The sequence below is a fragment of the Ruditapes philippinarum genome, unplaced genomic scaffold (assembly GCF_026571515.1).
Source record: "Ruditapes philippinarum isolate M1 unplaced genomic scaffold, ASM2657151v2 ctg1852_1_1_1_1, whole genome shotgun sequence".
NCBI classification, from domain to species: Eukaryota; Metazoa; Mollusca; class Bivalvia; order Venerida; family Veneridae; genus Ruditapes; species Ruditapes philippinarum.
In genome coordinates this window covers 24334-42792 of record NW_026855584.1, presented here as the reverse complement: position 1 = coordinate 42792, position 18459 = coordinate 24334, and the positions used below count along the sequence as shown (strand labels likewise).

At 33.4% G+C, this 18459-nt stretch overlaps 2 protein-coding genes across 3 annotated transcripts in view; both read right to left on the bottom strand.

Annotated features, from left to right (window-relative positions):
• LOC132743807 (uncharacterized) overlaps positions 1 to 17930 on the bottom strand; it is a 67110-nt gene extending 49180 nt beyond the window's left edge. Inside the window, exon 1 of one of the 2 annotated variants that reach the window (XM_060732372.1) lies at positions 17442 to 17930. In XM_060732372.1, coding sequence (XP_060588355.1) covers positions 17442 to 17750 — 309 coding nt within the window. In that variant the 5' untranslated portion in view covers positions 17751 to 17930. The remainder of the gene's footprint in view (positions 1 to 17441) is intronic. The other variant, XM_060732371.1, reaches the window with a different exon arrangement.
• LOC132743797 (uncharacterized) lies at positions 4167 to 10327 on the bottom strand. Its single transcript, XM_060732362.1, has 4 exons — positions 10162 to 10327; positions 8145 to 8336; positions 6207 to 6419; positions 4167 to 4439 (listed from the first exon to the last, which is right to left on the bottom strand). The coding sequence occupies exons 1-4, from the start codon at positions 10280 to 10282 to the stop codon at positions 4237 to 4239; spliced, it is 729 nt and encodes a 242-aa protein (XP_060588345.1). The 5' UTR covers positions 10283 to 10327; the 3' UTR covers positions 4167 to 4236.
• Positions 17931 to 18459: the final 529 nt, after the last annotated feature.

Below are 18459 nucleotides of genomic sequence, written 5' to 3'. Positions count from 1 at the left end.
CAATGACAACATTGATTGAGTCTGTTCATTAGGGATCATAGAGGATGTATTCAATTTTAAAAACTTAATGTGCGCATCATTAAAGGCCCTGTATGTTGTAATTAAGGATGTAACAACACTTTAAGGCCCTGTATGATGTAATTAAGGATGTAACAACACTTAAAGGCCCTGTATGTTGTAATTAAGGATGTAACAACATTTAAGTGAAATTTTACATATATATGTAATTATTCTTCTAAAACAATTTCCAAACATCCAAGAATATGTTAAATATGTACTGCAAATGTTTGTTCGCATTATAAGCAATTATTAAAATATTAAGACTTTATCGAGAGAAAAAAATATTTCTAATAACCTCACTTTATTTACATGAAATGTAAATTCGGTAATATCTTTACAAGAAATGCTTTTTTGGAACTATCTTCATTTGAAACCATCATACTATAAAAAATTGAGTTACAGGGTCTTTCAGGGAAATTTTATACATGTATGAAATTATTATTCTTAAACAATTTCTAAACATCCAAGAATATGTTAAATATGTACTGCAAATGTTTATTCGCATTATAATGCAATTATTTCTAATTGAAACATTTGGCTTAAATTTCATCGAAAAAAAATCTAAGTACCTCCCTTTCTTTTACATGAAATGTAAATTTGGTAATATCTTTACAAACAAGTACAAATGTTGCTGCAATGCAGCAATTGAGAAGCTCCGCGCAAAAAATGTGCTCATTACAAATATATACCAAATTATTCCTATGCACAGGTCATGTTATATTCAGATTGAGTACTATTGTAGATTTTTTCCGAATGTTTTGTAAACCATTTTTTGCATAATTATACTTATCTTATGCACTGTCCATAATTTAAAAGAGGGGAAAGATATTTAATATAAGAAAAATGCTTTCACTGATGCCTACCTGGTAAGGAAAGTAATTCCATTGAATACAAACAAGACTTGTAAATGTTATGTGACATGACTGTACTATGTTCTGTTTGTGTCACTACTGTAGTCAGTAACATAAGATGATAAAAAATATCAAAGTCTGTTTTTTTATTATTATAATTGTAACAAAAATTAAAATAGTAACAAAAGGGACTAATATTATAATATACTAATATAACATGCACTTTTTTCTTGTCTTATTAGAAAAAAATGGTTTCTTTCAATACTGAAAGTAGAACACACTCTGGAATGAAAAAAAATGGGATGAATTTCAAAAATAAAAATAGTAACAAAAGGGACTAATATTATAATATACTAATATAACATGCACTTTTTTCTTGTCAAATTAGAAAAAAATGGTTTCTTTCAATACTGAAAGTAGAACACACTCTGGAATGAAAAAAAATGGGATGAATTTCAAAAAGAGCAAATTCAGGATTTTTTTGTTTGTTATACACGCGTTACATGGTGATAAGTATTTATTAATATAATAGAAGACTGTTACCTGAATTTTAGGCAGGCTAACATCATGTTCGTGCGAGTCAAAGATATAGAAGCTATTTGACATTGGTGATATATATATATATAAAAAATCTTTTGTTAATTGATTTATTTAGAGATCAATATACTTTATTGTTGAATTGCTTTAAAACCATTCATAAAAAACATTACATTTCATGTTCAAAATGCAGATCAAATCAATGATGCTATCTATCTATAGCCTATGCTTAATGAGGGTCCATCCGCTCGTAAGGCCACAAAATACAGGTTTCGCTGTGGCATACCCTTCGCAGGATGAGCTATTTTTTTACGGACGCGGACAGTCACGGACAGGTCGCGTCAGGACAATATGCCTCGAACGAAAGTAAATACTTTATCGATTTCGAAAGAAAATACTAAAAAGCTCACCAAAATAGTGTTGGAGAACCCATAAGTTTATGATGCACCAATGACAGATTAAAATAACAACATCTGGTCTTCGGTTGCTAAAGAGATGTTATTCAAAAACCTAACTGGTATTCAATCTTTTTCCTTTTTCTCAAACCTAATTCTTTGATGTTACAACTGGTTTTGGTATTTGAATGAAACTATATCATTTGTACAAATAATCATCCTCTGTTCGCTATACTATAAGTATATAACGTACACACGGAATAATATTCATGGACATGCACCGGACACGGATCACGGACACGGGTCTCGTACCATTGGATTAGCGGGCTCATGAGATTACTTTGAAGCACTAAGTGGTGTGCTGTATCACTGACGCATGTATGTATGTAGTTAAAGCTTAATGAGGGTCCATCCGCCCTCTCGGGCACAAAATGCAGCTTTCGCTGTCGAGTACGGACCCCGGACATGTCACCAGTCATGTCCTTAAAGAGTTAATTTTGAAGCACAAAATGGTGATAATTTACCTCCATGCAATTTCCACGGAGTATTAGCCAAAGATATGAATTTTGAGCCAAAAAGTAGGTCACTGTACGGCGGTCAATGAGAACCTAAATGTACAGTAACCTGTGACAATAGGAAGTGTTTTTAGCCCTGAAAAGGGCTGTTGGTGCCAGCTATAAGCCTGCCTTACAAGCCGCCAATCTGTACGAGGGGCTCACGCACCCTAGTACACCATCCTCGTCGTCTCAGCCTACTTTGTAGGGCCACTCCCCTCGGCATTAGTCAGGACACCGGCAGCTAACTCCTTAAACGATTATAACTCGAATCTTCCATCATCTGCCGATGCCCTGTTCCTTCTCAGCGACGTGCACGCTCCGAGGGGAAGTGAGAAGTATCACTGACGCCAATGAAATGTAACTTTATATACTAAAGTTTAATTATTTCAAAACAACCAATATATCAACATGTTATTATCAAACATTTAATTTCATAAATATAAATTAAGAATAATTATCAAAAGCAAAATTATTAAAGTTTTATTCATGAAATCTTCTTTATATTGACAAATTCAATCATTAATAGTATACTTGATATGCTGTGTGTAAATTAATTCAAAATGTAACAAATTATAATTTCATGTACTACTAAAAAAGGGAAATAACAAATGTATAACCTAAGTGTCAAAAATCAGAACATTTAGAGCTATTTATAGCTTTCGAATTCATGTACAGCAGAACTGCTTACCTGTTCTGATTTATTAATCTGACATGTTGCGAATCACCGAAGGGGAAACCAATATAGAAATCGAAAGGAGTTCTTGAATGCGGATTTACTTTCAAATCCGGGCCCATGGACAAAAAAAATAGTAAACACAAATAGCTCCGCGCCTGTGGGCGCGGAGCAATACTTACAATATTGATAAATCTTAATTTTGTGCATCATATTATGACATAAAACCATTAAATAATTGAGTAGCAGGATGATAGGTTTCAAAAATCTTGTATGAGGCTATGGCTTTCTTCGCTAGCCAAATTTAAAGGGATATTCAGGCAAAATAATGACAAAAATATCAAAATGATCAAATCACGCTAAAATGACTTCTCTTCAAGATTCAGCTTGAATTTCTGTTTAAATTTTATATATTTTGGGTTTGAAGCGTAAATATATCTATATATGTTGAACAAAATTTAGACGCCAATAGAAACACCCAATAGTTTTTAATCAAGTCAGGTGACTTGAACAAACCCTTGAAGTTGCAATAACAAATATTGTGGATATTGTATGATTGAAACAAGCATAAGTCATTCATTTGACACGTTCTTTAAAAAAAAACGTTCCAGAGTTCACATTGACAACTATTGTGAAATGCTAGCGCTCTAACATGACCCAAGCGGGTCAAGTTAGGAAACCACCATTTTATTCTTTATATGGAGAAAAGCTTTGTTCCTTTGACTGTATAAGGTATTCATTTTGAGGGCATTTACAGAATAATGAATGAAAATTCAAAACTAAGAAATGAAAACTTTGCCTGTGTCTCCCTTTAAATAGTTATGTACTTATTATTTTGAAACTGTCGTTGTTATTATGATGAAAACTATTTTTGGCTCATTCATTAATTAATCTATAAATTCATTTTTAATAAGTACTTTTAGTCTATTATTATTATTATTATTTTTATTATTATTATTATTATTTCTATTATAATTAAATATTATCACAATAATTATTATTATTATTATTATTATTATTATTATTATATTATATTATATTATTATTATATTATTATTATATTATATTATATTATATTATATTGCCGATAAAACACATTCTTTAGAACTCTTTTTTATTTTTCTCAAAATATACCTTCAGTTTCATTATCAGTTTCCATTGTGTTAGTCTTCATAAACACCAACTTCACATAGGGTGAGGTGACGATTATTTTGATTTTCTACTTTGACGTTTCGTCCTACAATAGAATTGCAGGTGCATGAAATAGTATCGCCATGCACTTCCATCGGGTATTTGCAAGGTATCATAGGATTTGTTTTGTTTCCAACAAAGACCTTATAGGAGCCTGGTGTCCCGAACTGATCGTCTGTAAATACAGAATTAAAATGAGATCAAATATACGAAATATGTATCAGACTCTATGCTTCCAGTTATTATGCACAAACACGCACGCACACGCACACACACACACACACCCACACAAACACACACACACACACATACGAATACGCACGCACGCAAACAAGCAAACAAACGAACAAAAAGTAGTAACCAGCATGCCTTCGGATCTATATAGTCAATTTAGTCAATAAAAAAAATGTTTGATATAGATATATATAGAGAAAGTCATGAGCGAGAAAATATACATAGAAAAATCGCACGAAAAATATATATATATTTGCTCTGATGATCATAAGAGAACCCGGTTGGCAAATAATTAAATAAGTTAACTCATGGACTGTTTTTTGTTTTATTTATATGACATTGTGACTTTTTTCCGGCACTTGTTTTAATTATTTGTAGATAAGCATATATAGATGGTTGTCTAATGAAGATTTTCTGGGAATCGGCTTATCTTAATGGCATGTAAAACAGGCACGACTAGCAACTGTTTTGCAGCCTGACGACCTAGCGCTTGAATATGCCTGTCTAGCAGCCTGACGACCAAGCGGCTTGAAGCTAAGGTGGCGCGATAGCTCAGTTGGTTAGACCACTGACTGTCACTCCTCAGGTTCCGGGTTCGATCCTGGGTAACACCCTTGGGATTTTCAGATACACTTTCAGTGTTTCCCACCTAACTAGAGGTTTACTGGTACGAAACCCAGGTAATCCTCGCATGTATCAGTGCTATACACTGGGCATGTAAAAGAACCAAGGAATCTATTCAATAAGAGCTAGGACCTGGTTCCCGGATTTCTTTGTATCTCATAGCTGTCTCTAGTGTCTGCTGAGGTAAGGACCCTACTGGAAATAAGTGCTTGCACTTTCGTAGGTTATTCTTGACCGGTCGGTCTAAAGAAAATCAATCAATCAATCAATGCAGCCTGATGACCTAGCGCTTGAAGTTGCCTGTCTAGCAGCCGGACGACCTAGCGCTTGAAGTTGCCTGTCTAGCAGCCTGACGATCTAGCGGCTTGAAGTTTCCTGTCTAGCAGCCTGATAACCAAGCGGCTTGAAGTTAGCGGCCTTGCAGCCTGACGACCTAGCGCTTGAAGTTAGCGGCTTTGCAGCCTGACGACCTAGCGCTTGAAGTTGCCTGTCTAGCAGCCTGACGATCTAGCGCTTGAAGTTGCCTGTCTAGCAGCCTGACGATCTAGCGGCTTGAAAGTGCCTGTCTAGCAGCCTGACGACCTAGCGGCTTGAAGTTGCCTGTCTTGCAGGCTGACGACCTGGCGCTTGAAGTTGCCTGTCTAGCAGTCTGACGACCAAGCGGCTTGAAGTTAGCGGCCTTGCAGCCTGGCAGCCTAGTGGCTTGAAGTTGGCGGCCTGGCGGTCCAAAGACCCAAATTAAACTTGTTGATATTTTGTATGAAAAAGTGAAACGGCCATAATAACAGAGTATCGCTATTTAGGAGTGTTATGGACTGTTTGTTTGCTTTTTACAAACGGTTTTATCTAGCCGGTTTCATTGTGGATAGATTAAAATGGTACAGACTATCATCTAATGAAAACTGGAATCTAATAATAAATATAGATACATTTTTGCGCAATTATCGTCAAATTCATGAGATATATTTATTTGTTCTGACTTCAGAATTTACATCTTTTGTTTGTAGAGATTTTTTTCTTTTTAAAGCTAAAATTATTTCCTTTGTCCAGTTTTTTATCTACACATCTTTTAAAAATAGCTTACCTTTATCTAATATGGAAACCCTTTTGACAGAATAAAAATTACATAAATCGACTTCCCACCAAGCGTTGTACGTTTTTATTGGTGATCTTTGAGAGCAGTGATCGCCACGGTACTTTTTACAATCCCATTTCCCATCTGTAGCAATTCCGGCATCTTTACATTCAAATGTTGAATTGTGTGTAACGTTTTTGTGCAAGGCAACATTCTTTATATCTGTAGATATATAAGGAAATTTGTGCAGGGCAACATTCTTTTTATATGTAGATATATAAAAATATTTGTACAGGGTAACGTTCTTTATATCTGTAGATATATAGAGGATATTTGTACAGGGCGACATTCTTTATATCTGTAGATATAAAGAGGATATTTGTGCAGGGCAATATTCTTTATATCTGTAGATATAAAGAGGATTTTTGTGCAGGGCAATATTCTTTATATCTGTAGATATATAGAGGATATTTGTGCAGGGCAACATTCTTTATATTTTTTGTTGTTATTGATTTTTCCCCCTTTTAAGCTAACCAGAGCCGAAGGCTCAGTGTGAGCTATTAGTATCAAAGGGGGATGCTCCGGCGTCCGTCGTCATGCGTCGACAATCGTCTTCTTCTCTGAAACTACTAAGCAGGTTTACTTCAAATTTGGTCGGTAGCATTCTTGTGACAGTCACACTTGAATTTGCTTATGTCATTCCAATTGGCCCCTTATGGGGTCAGCAGAGCTAAAAATAGAAAAACATCTTCTTCTACAGAACTAATGGATGGATGATCACCAAACTTTGTCTGTAGCATTCTTGATTAGTCTTTTATCAAGTTTGCTCATATTTATTTGATTGGCCCCTTTTATGGGTCTCTAGGGCTAAAAATAGAAAAACCTTTAAACACCTTCTTCTACTGAACTAATGGATGGATTATCACCAAACTTTGTCCGTAGCATTCTTGGGTAATCTTTTATCAAGTTTGCTCATATGAATTTGATTGGCCTCTTTAAGGGGCCGCTAAAGATAAAAATAGAAAAAACCTTTAAACATCTTCTACTTTTGAACAAATTGACGGATGATCAGCAAACTTAAAAATAGAAAAAAACCTTCGAACATTATTTCCTACTGAAAATAATTGATAGATGATCACTAAACTTTGTAGCATACTTAGGTAGTCTTCTATCAAGTTTGCTCATATTAATTTGATTAGCCCCGTTTAAGCTAAAGCTTAAATGCCCCAGGTCAAGGCATTTCTTCAAATAATTGTTTAAACATATTCTATGCTCAAATGTAAAATTAGAATATATTGACATCCCAACACTGAAAAGCAGTTGTTTCTGGTGAGCGACTCAGGGATATCACGGCCCTCTTGTTTAATGTACTCAATACATGACAATCATTTCAGTTTTGATTTTGATTTTGTTACTTGTGATTTTTTAGCTTATCTGTAGTACATGTAGTTTGCTTTCTAGCTTCCGCTTTGCAGCTTCTGTTATAAAATATTTTAATCATTAATGCTTTTACTTTAAAGCATACATGCTGATTATGTAAAATATGAAAAAAATCAAGATCATCAAGGAAGGGCGGCACTCAATGAATGCACCCCCTCCACCAATACAGGACCATCAGCAAGGAGCCCAGCAGGACACCGCCCAACAGGACACCTAGCACGACAGGGCGCATAGTCAATATTATTTTCAATTGCTTAATAAAACGCGTCTAAGTAGCAATGATTAAAACAGAAAGACAAATGCCTGTTTATGAAATCGAGGACGGTTTGGTGGGTGAAAATTGTTACTGTTTTTATAACATTGATATAGGCAGGCAGGCTAATGTTAGTTTATGAAAATTAAAATTAAATAAATTTGATTTATTACAATTAGGACCTGTCAAAATCTGTACAGCTAATTCTATAATATATACCACAATAAGTTCTTTCATATATCATACATACGTACTGTTATAGTGAGTACATTCCATATTTGGAGACCAGTTTCCTTGTTCGTCACATTTAAATGTTTCTGTCGTTATGATTTGGTTGAAGTCTTTCGTCTTGTTGGATACAAAGCCGGTAACACACGTCACACTAGCATGCGTTGTATTCACCGTTACAGTAGCATTAGGTATCTTCAACTCCGTACATTCTCGTACTATGAACAAAAATAATTTTAATGCAGGATTTTGTATGTTGATTAAGTTCATATAAAAGAATATAATTAACGTTCAAATAGAAATTTTTAAGACAGTATCTCTAATTTAAAGAGTATATTAAAGTTATCTCTGCTATCTGCAGTTTACAAATACTTTATTTATTCATCCATCCATCCATCCATACATACATCCATACATTCAATCATTCATTCATTCATTCATTCATTCATTTATCCATCCATCTATTTATCCATTTATTTATTTATATATTCATTCATTCATTCATTCATTCATTTTATTCTTATCTTGAAAAAGATTTATTCCAAAGTACCTGTATCGTTGTAATTCATTAAAAGCAAAATGGCGTATTCACAACATAATTGCAAAAAATAACTGCCGGTTTTTTTTTCATGGCAGTTTTTGCAAATTCAATCCATATTGTGTACGCGCTTTAAAAAAAGAAAACTATCTAAAATTGTTACATTATTTAATATATTTAATACATTAAAAGTTAATGTGTTTCGTTTTTCTTTTCTATCTTTCCTAGCTTTTTATAAAAATGCATGCAAAGCTTGTATTTGCCGTGTACTTTACCATGGCAAACTGGTACTTTGCCATGGCATTTTTCGTTCTTTTTATAAAAACGCATTCAACTTATTGAATTTAATTTTAAAATGTATACAAGCCCACTGTGATGTTTTCTTGTGTTTTTGTTTTTGTTTTGTTGTTGTTTTTTTTTTTAATCTCGAAATTAAAACTAAACGGTTAAAACCCTACCTTCTCAAAACTGCATTATATTATTTTGTACAATATTTATGTGTGTTAAAACAAAGAACTTTTTTCTTGAAACTTCAAAGAACTTCTTTCAAAGAACTTCTAAAAGCTTATGGAAATAAAATAATTTCGCCGCTTTTAGATTTTTAGTTAGAATATTTAATTAGATATATCTTTATTCCTTTCAAGCATATTTTAAATTACCCAATGTTTTAGTCTCATTATTTTTCCATGATAATCAATTTGCATGATTTATCATTTATCACACAAAACATATAAATCATTACTTGCATCTTGAATCTATCTACTGTCTTAAAATCTTAGTACATGTACGTTTATCTCAATTTTGTTTTCCTTGAAATAGTTTGTCTCATTTGATGGCATGATATTTCACATTTGTCAGTATGCTATAATATGCCTTATGATGTACTAACATGCATAATGATAAAATAATGTAAAAAAACAAAACAAAATCTTGACAGGCGGAGTTACTTCAAGAGCATTGAAAACATTGTTTAAGCCGGTGCTGAGGGGCTTGGACGGTAACTGAAATTTTCCAGTATCGTCCAGGAACAGGCTCAATCAAACCGAGCAAGCAACAATTTCAATTTAGCCGGTTTGGACGTTCTTTGGGAGAACTATTTCTTTCTTTTTTTTCTATTTTTAAAATTTTTAAAATTGAAATTTGCAAACTCGTTTTGATTCAGTGCCTACTCGAGATGCCATTTTGCCGTTTTACTAGATTCTTTCTTTCTCTATATTTAATATACCATTAAAATCGGCAAAGATAAAAGCTTGGACATGGAATATGTTTATCATTCAAATAATGAAAAATATAACGAACAATTAGCAAATACAATTAGTGATGACCCTATGTTACCGTAAACATATGTCACCTGTACATGATATTTACAAATTGTCACGTGCTTTACGTAAACAAGCACATTTTACTTACAATAATGAGACTTACTGATGATACCCCAGGCACATCTATTGTATGTATCAATTAATTAAATTTAGTGTTTAAAGGGGGGTATATTAAGGTCTTACCTTTCAAACATTTTGGCAATGAAAACCATGTTCCGTTCTCCATACATTTAATTGTATCATTGCCATGGATAACGAAACCAGTGTCACAATTAATTGTTTGTGTACTTCCAATTGAAAACATGTTCCCCACTAGGGTCCCATTCGGAATTTTAGGGTACTGGCATCCTGCCAATTAAAACAGATTCAGCATCAGTATATATCAAGTGACTAAGCGTATTCAAATACTTTGACTAATAAAATTTAGTTCAAATGAAAACGAATAATTTAATTTGCAGAAATTGATAAACCCGTATTAAAAATATTTTAAAGATCAAAATTAAAAGCATTTCTGGGGAATAACGGGCATTTAACAATTAGCGTCACTTTGGTAAGTAGGTAAGTAGTTGGTAGTTGGATATTCGAATAACGAACTACATATATAGTTTCCCAACTATTTTACAGCTGGAAGTTGGTAATTCAAGTCACTATTACCAGCATATAATGTTCGAACACATGCATTTTTGACAGACAGTCTGATCAGGATCCATGCTGTTCGCTATCTGTTTCTCTACTTGTTATAGGGTTTGTAAGCGAACAACATGGATCCTGATCAGACCGCGCGTAAGGAGACTTACTGATGATACCCCAGGGTAAATCGATTGTATGTATCACTTAATTCAATTTAGTGATTAAAGGAGGGTATATTAAGGTCTTACCTTCCCGGCATTCTGGCAATGAAGTCCAGTTTCCGTTCTCCATACATTTAATTGTGTCGTTGCCATGGATTACGTAACCAGTGTCACAATTAATTGTTTGTGTACTTCCAATTGAAAACATGTTCCCCTCTGCTTTCCCATTCGGAATTTTAGGGTACTGGCATCCTGCTATTTAAAACAGATTCAGCATCATTATATGTCAAGTGAGTGAGCATATTCAAAGCAGATCAATACTGAAAACAATGTTATGATATGTTCATGAAGTTGGCAGCCTGGCAGCCTTGCAGCCTAAAGAAAACGAAGAATAGTACAAACATGAAAACGGTTGGAAATGCATCAGTAGTACTTCTTTAGATCATTCCACGCCTTTTTTCAATATCGTGATTTTTATTTTTTAAGAAATTGAACTTTCTTTTTTTATTCTAACGCTTCGAAATTTGTGAAGTTAGCAGCCTAACAGCCTAAGGAAAACTAAGGATAGTACAAACATGAAAACCGCCGGAAATGAATCGGAAGCACATACTTAGACTATTCCACGTCTAATTTCAATATCATGATATAAAAATACTTTGGATAATAAATTTAGTCCGCATAAAAAGAAACAGAGACTAATTATTCAATTTTGCCAAAATTGATGATCTCTTTAATCCGAGTTTATTTCAACGAATGAAATTTGCCTTTAAGGCACAATTAAGCGTCAGAAACAAGTAAGTTTTTACTTCTTTAGAAAGGGCAAACATGAATTAAATAATGTTTAAATAATGATTTTTGAGAATAAAAAGCCCTTTGTGAGCTCGGAAAATTCTGGTTAAGGCTTAGTATGTAACATCAATTTATACAGAAAAACAGAAGGCATTAATTTGAAACCAAATATAAATGTATATGGTTTAGGGATCAAAATTGGAGATCTAACATATATTACACTGAATAAATTGCCTTTTGTAAAGAGTTAGAAACATCTCAGTTATAGTTTTGCAAGCAACATCAAGCTTCAGAACGACATGTATGTACTGGTGGTATTTATTTGATACTTTAACATACATGTATGACATCAGCTTCCGAAAAATTAAACTGAAAATATTTACATGAAACCATATACTTGTCTTAAAACCATAATTGGAAGTCACTATCCAAGCCCTATAAAACACCGGCATAGAATATTACAGCCCTTTGTAAATTGAGAAAAATCTTGATGCAACATGACCGATGTTTGGCCATGTGTGACAATATTTACTTAATTTCCGTTTCATATCGTCCCATCCAGTGCTTCCAGCACTTTGATTTATTCCAGGTTTCTTTGACCGATAAAAATAAGAGAAAATTTAACAGAACCAAGGATTTTACTGACCTGGGTGTCGCCTCATTCCTAACCCATCATCGTTTTAACCAGCTAGCCCCATACTTAACTTCTGCATGGGGCCGGAAAAAAGGTTGACGCATAAAATGCAATTAAAAATACAAAAAAACGTACCTATTGTTGAGCATGCCGAATCATTTTTCGCACACGTCTGTCCATTATCATCCAGCTAGAATAAAATAAAATGTTTTGCAAAATGTTTATTCTAATCTAGCATACGTAAAAAATTAGTTAATTAAAGCGGCGTTTTCTAAAGGTTAAATATGTTATTTTTAAAATAAATCGTTTCATTTTATTGTTAAAATAAATCAAAAGAATTAAGGTAGAGACGATAAAATACATAAACAATGAGGACACTCATCGATACCGCTTTGTAACACCGCACTTCGGGGTCCAACGCACTTTGGGGTTCAACCCCAAAGTACGTTACTTACTTTGGGGTCCGCCCAAGAGTGCGTTAGGCACTTTGGGGTCCAATTTTGACCCCAAAGTGCGTTACACAGGTACATATGCATTTTTTTACATCAGACAAACGACCACACTTTGGGGTCATAAAAATTCAATCAATAAAAATGAATTTTCATGATGTTTTAAATAATATATGGTATTCAAAGCCAATGGTAAACAAAAATCAAGCAAAACATGCGCACTGAAGTATAGTAAAATATTAAATGGATTTTTAAATTTTTTAATGGGATTTTAACTGATCTTTATCAGTTAGTAAAGAACTTTCATCAAATAAAGAATTTGTATCAATCAATAGGCTCAAAATATTTTTTTCTCACATTTTTCATTTATTTTAAAAGAGTGTACACCTTTTACGTACTCCATTGCTTTTAGCTATTTGCATCATTTTCCTGTTTTTTAGCTCACCAGAACCGAAGGTTTAGGTTGAGCTATAAGCATCAAAGGGGGATAGTCCGGCGTCCGTCGTCATGTGTCAACAATCATCTTCTTCTCTGAAATTACTGGCCAGATTCATCTCAAATTTGGTATGTAGCATCCTTATGAAAGTCACACTTAAATTTGCTCATGCCATTTCAATTGGCCCCTTTTAGGGGTCAACAGAGCAAAAAAAAAAAACTTTAAACATCTTCTACTACTAAATTAAATGATAGATAATCCCCAAAAACTGTCTGTAGCATTATTAGGTAGTATTGTATCAAATTTGCTCATTTTAATTTAATTGGCCCCTTTTAGGGGTCTCTAGAGCTAAAAATAGAAAAATCTTTAAACATCTTTTTCTACAGAACTAAGTGATGGATTATCACCAAATTTTGTCTGTAGCATTCTTGGGTAGTCTTTATGAAGTTTGCTCATATTCATTTTATTTACATATTTTATAGAAATATGATAGTCTTAACAGAGACAAAGGTATATATTCTGGGAAATCTTAATAAGAGATTTCAGTAAAAATGTGCCTGATAATATGTTGAAAGGGCCATTTACTTAGCTTATTTAAATATGATATTTAAGAAACTTGACTAGATGTAGATGCGGCCTTAAGAAGTAGTCCGTATATAGGCAGTACTCAAAAATATCATAAACTTTTTAAGTAGTCACATATTAAGAGCGGAACTTCATAATAATGTAAAGTTCTCACTGGGGGGATATAGAGGGAATGGTGGAGTTTCGACCCCACGAGATTATAAAAATAACGTTATAAAGGCCCAATATGCTTTTACTTGTGTTTCTTAAAAGCTTTTAAATTTTGGTGTACTTCTATAGTATCCAAAGAGTTAAGGGGCCTCAACAGACGGTATGACTTTAAAGTACAACATCAATTAAAACTCAGATGTACAAGGAAATCTTACTGTGTGAAGGCTACTATTTCTTGAATACTAGATAAACAGAATAGGACATGTTCTATCTCTTAATACTTTTGGTATAGACCTCCGACAGATTACATATTTCCCAATTATCCCCTGATTATTTGTTTAATGAATGAAATTCCAGAAGAATTAACTTGAAACTTAAACATAACTTTACATGTAGTACAATGGGATAAAAATGGTGTTGAAGATCTCTTCAGGAGACCCAAAGTTTTGGTATGTTCGAATCCCAAATTATTAAGAAAAAAAATGATTGTGTCACAGTATTGAACTGTTCACTAATCAGTAAAGGTAGTTTGTAAGCGGCTGGATAGCTCAGTCAGTAGAGGCGCAGTACGGTATTCCGAGGGTCCCAGGTTCGAGTCTCGGTCAGGCTGCACATTAATCTCGCCCTGTGACAATTATAGACTTTTTTTTAGAAAATGGAAGTGTTTCAATCATTACTCATGGAGAAAAATATATTTTTAGTAAAGTATGTAAGGAATCAATTGGGATGGAACTGTTTTTATGGGAAACCTGATGATTCCTACAATGCAGAATTCCTGTCTGAATGAAAGTGTTGTATTGTACATCATATCTCTAATTAGTGTTGTACATATAAATCTTACCGTCTGTTGAGGCCTTAACTCATTGACCAATTACCTGAACCTGATCTTTTCATCTGTTCATATGTTCAATGAGTACAGTTATAGTGAATTAGTATTTTAGATGGATGTCTACATTATGCTACTTTTATGACAAATTATTTCAAATTTATTGCTTCTTTATTCAGGTAACAAGCATCTTACATTTCTCTGATACCATTATTTAAGCATTATAAAATTCGTGTTTGCCCTACCTAAAGAAGTATGTAAGATTTCCCATAAAAAATCCTCTGCCGAACGGTTGTACGGAACTTACAAAAAAACTTAAGTGTGTTGATAAGCTTAATAATGTATTTGTAAAAATCACTATTTAAAGTCTGATCGAGAAACTTGATATATCACCGGAACATTGTAATGGAGTATATTTATAGTTCTTGGAAAAAAAATAACTGCATTTTATTTCATCCTCATCATATTCAAAATGGGGCTCAATATGGCACCAACAGTTATCAAGTATATTACTGACAAAGGATATTTTTCACAGCATCTTTTAATTCTAGGAATACATTCACAATTTATGTAATAGAGTACTTTGTTATATGGACACAATTTTTACATATTTCAAATGGTTCAATTAATGAAACTTTTATCACTTAAGCATCAAACATGGTATCGACCGTCATCTTGAACTCCACCTCAAATATTTCAATGTCGAAGATCGAAAATAAGTCAGTACTCGGTACTTAATAGAACTCAGTTGACACCTTCAGAGCTCTGGAACCCAAAGTGCGTTGATATGTAGCATATTAACGCAATTTGGGGTCAATTTCGCGATTTTGACCTCAAAGTGCGTTGGACCCCAAAGTGCGGTGTTACACCGCTTAACTCTGTAATTATTTTCTTACAATAGGGCATGGATTTACAACTTTAATAACAACGGCGAAATGTGTCATCATAAGCATAGTTCCCTTCTAAAATAACGTCATTTTTAACGCGGTTTATTCATAAAATGCGCTAAAATAACGTTTTTGTATGGCAAGCGACTCATCTGATCCCCGCCCACACCCCCCCCCCCCCCCCCAATGTCAGATGAAATTTCCAGCATGCAAACGCCAGTCTGCTATGCAAAAAAGTATTTTCGATGATGTCTATTATGTGAAACTTGCTAATTGTCTAACAGATAATCAAGCTGATATTTTTATACGTATTGTACCTTTATTCACACTTGAGGGTTTAAAACTATAGTTTGTAAAAAATTTCTGATAACAGGAAAGGGTTAGGTGAGTCACTATGACCAAGTTTTCCTATGTATTTAAGTAATCTCTTGTGTCGCATGCTGTTGAGTTGATAGATGAGGGTTGGTTATTCGTTATATTTTAAGGCAATGTGAAATGCCATTGAATTGATGGATTGCGGCCGATTTGACTGTGTGTCATTAAAAGTGTTTCTTTGATGCACCTATCGCATTGATAACTTTCCAATCTTGAGGAAATATAACAAATGAAAGTTTAAAGGCATATGGTACAGTTACGTAGATATAAAGGTAGACTGAAAAATGTATAATAGAATTAGTTTAACTTTGAATTAACTTAGATCAAAAGTAATTGTGTAAATATGGCCACTGCTAATAACACTGCACCTTTACGAAATGATTTTACCTGTATAGGTATATAAGTATGCCAGGTTGCACATCCTTGCAGATCCGAATCTGTACTTATAGCTGACTAACTTAAAAAATGTCTATCTTAAAATACCAAGATTGACAGACGCTTCTATAAAAAATTAAAAATGGAACCTTGTAAAGCGGATTTTACAAATTCAGCATGTAAGATAAGACTTGCAAATATGTACAGTCTACTGGCAGCTGCTAAAGCTTTATCTATTTTTTCTTGCAGTCCGTCACATTACCTTTTCTATTTTTCTATTTCCTTTTCTATTACAAGTAGAATAAGTCAAATATGGAGATGCAATGCGTATTTTGGCAACAATGCCCCCAAGGTAAATATTTGAAAACAAAGAGTGAAATATATCTCCAATATTGAATGCTTATAAAACGTTTATGAAACGTTGAAGTTTTGCAAAATTAAAATAATTCTGTTATATACATAGAATGAAAAGTTGAAAACCGTCTATGTTCTTTAAAAGTCGTAAAACCTAATAACGGCTTAATTACTTCTGTTTAGGAGCTTTAAAAGCCTAAAAAGACTACTACACTTTAAATTAAAAGCAATAAAAGCCTAATGAGAACTAAACCTTATTACAATTTGTAACTCAATATTTACTCATACTTTGGAGAAATAAACCTAATAACAAATTTAAAACTCTTAATATTTTTTTAAAGTCTAATGAGGAGAAATAAAAAAACATAATTAGAAGTTGAGAATTAAAATCTTAATTAGAAGCTTGCTTTGCCGGGTATCACATGAATTAAATTCCTGTCGTATGATGTATGATTTGTGCCATTCGTGTTTTCGCTCCGCGAACCAGCCAAGCGAAAAGCCGAGAATAGACAAGTTCAAATGTCGAGGGCGCAAAAACACGATCATTATCGGGGTGTGTTTTAATTAAAAAAAAAACTTCTTTCTTCCCGGGGGGAGGGGCGCAGTGCGGGATTTAAGAAATAAACGGCGGGGCGCGGAGCGAAAGCACGCTAATTAGCTATCTCTCTAAAATGTGTTGATTTTTAGACATTGCGACAAGCTCCAAAATGAGTGAAGAAGATTTAAATATTCTCACTTAGATGTAAGATAAACATTTACTGAAACAAAGAAAAAATCTCTTCTTGTTATTTAATTGTAAAGAAAAAACTTACGTCACGTATGTCCTCACGTTTTATGTGTACGCAATTTCCGGTTCTTTCGAGTTCATTGACAGGGCCTTTGTAAAGCTCACACAGTGGAAATTGTCTTTTGAAAACAAGACCGTCGCAATTCCGGGTAACCGCGCAATTAAACACACAGTCATTTAAAGGAACGCTCGTTATGGACAGCTTCGAGATTTCCGGAATATCTACGCATGTTTTAAAATTTGACACTTTATATTTTATATCTACGCCGTCTTTTTGAAAATTAAAACAATCAATTGTTGTCACAAAGTAAAATAAAAACAAAAAGATAACCATCGTATTTAAGTTTCGTTTCTACCACTTTTGATTAAAATCTCAAATCTTTTATAACATTTGACTTTTAGAAATGTTGGGATATCCAAAGCAAATTTTTGTTCAACTCGCGATGCCTGAAACGCTTGAAACCACTTCGAACAATGACACATTTGAAAATATTTATTATTTTTATATTTGTTGATGATTTATTTATTGCAACTCCTGCGCGACTGATAGTGATAATTATCATGTTGTTGAAATAAATAAATTATATTAGTTTTAATAAATTGTTTACAATTAATTAGTGTAGTACAGTGCACTCTCTGCACAGCGTCCGCCTTTAGAACCATAACTTCATTACATCAACAACATCATTAATTTTATTCATAAAAAAACATTTGGCAAGATTTTATAGTTTCCATGCATGTTCAGCGTTTCTTTCTGAAAACCAATTATCAAAACATTACCAAACGCATGCTTGGCCCTTCTAAAGAATAAAAGAAAAATCATTGATTTCTGAGGCATTTCTTGTGCCTTTAATTAAAGTTACATTAAGCCCATCCAAATGTATGTAAATGGTTTTGCCATAATTGTGTTCAATATGATATGTCACTATGTAAAAATAATCAATAATTCACACAAGGATATTTCTAAAATATCGTTCGAAATGTATCATATAGTTTTGAATACTTGTATGTATACCAATTCATGCACAGTGCGTGAGTTGGAG

Excerpts from the sequence above, each read along its gene's own strand:
- LOC132743797 (XM_060732362.1), bottom strand. The coding sequence starts at position 10,282 with ATGTTTTCAATTGGAAGTACACAAACAATTAATTGTGACACTGGTTTC. Across the intron at positions 8,337-10,161 it reads ATTGCCAAAATGTTTGAAAG|TACGAGAATGTACGGAGTTG; the intron begins GTAAGACCTTAA and ends TTTTGTTCATAG. Across the intron at positions 6,420-8,144 it reads GGAATGTACTCACTATAACA|ATATAAAGAATGTTGCCTTG; the intron begins GTACGTATGTAT and ends ATATATCTACAG.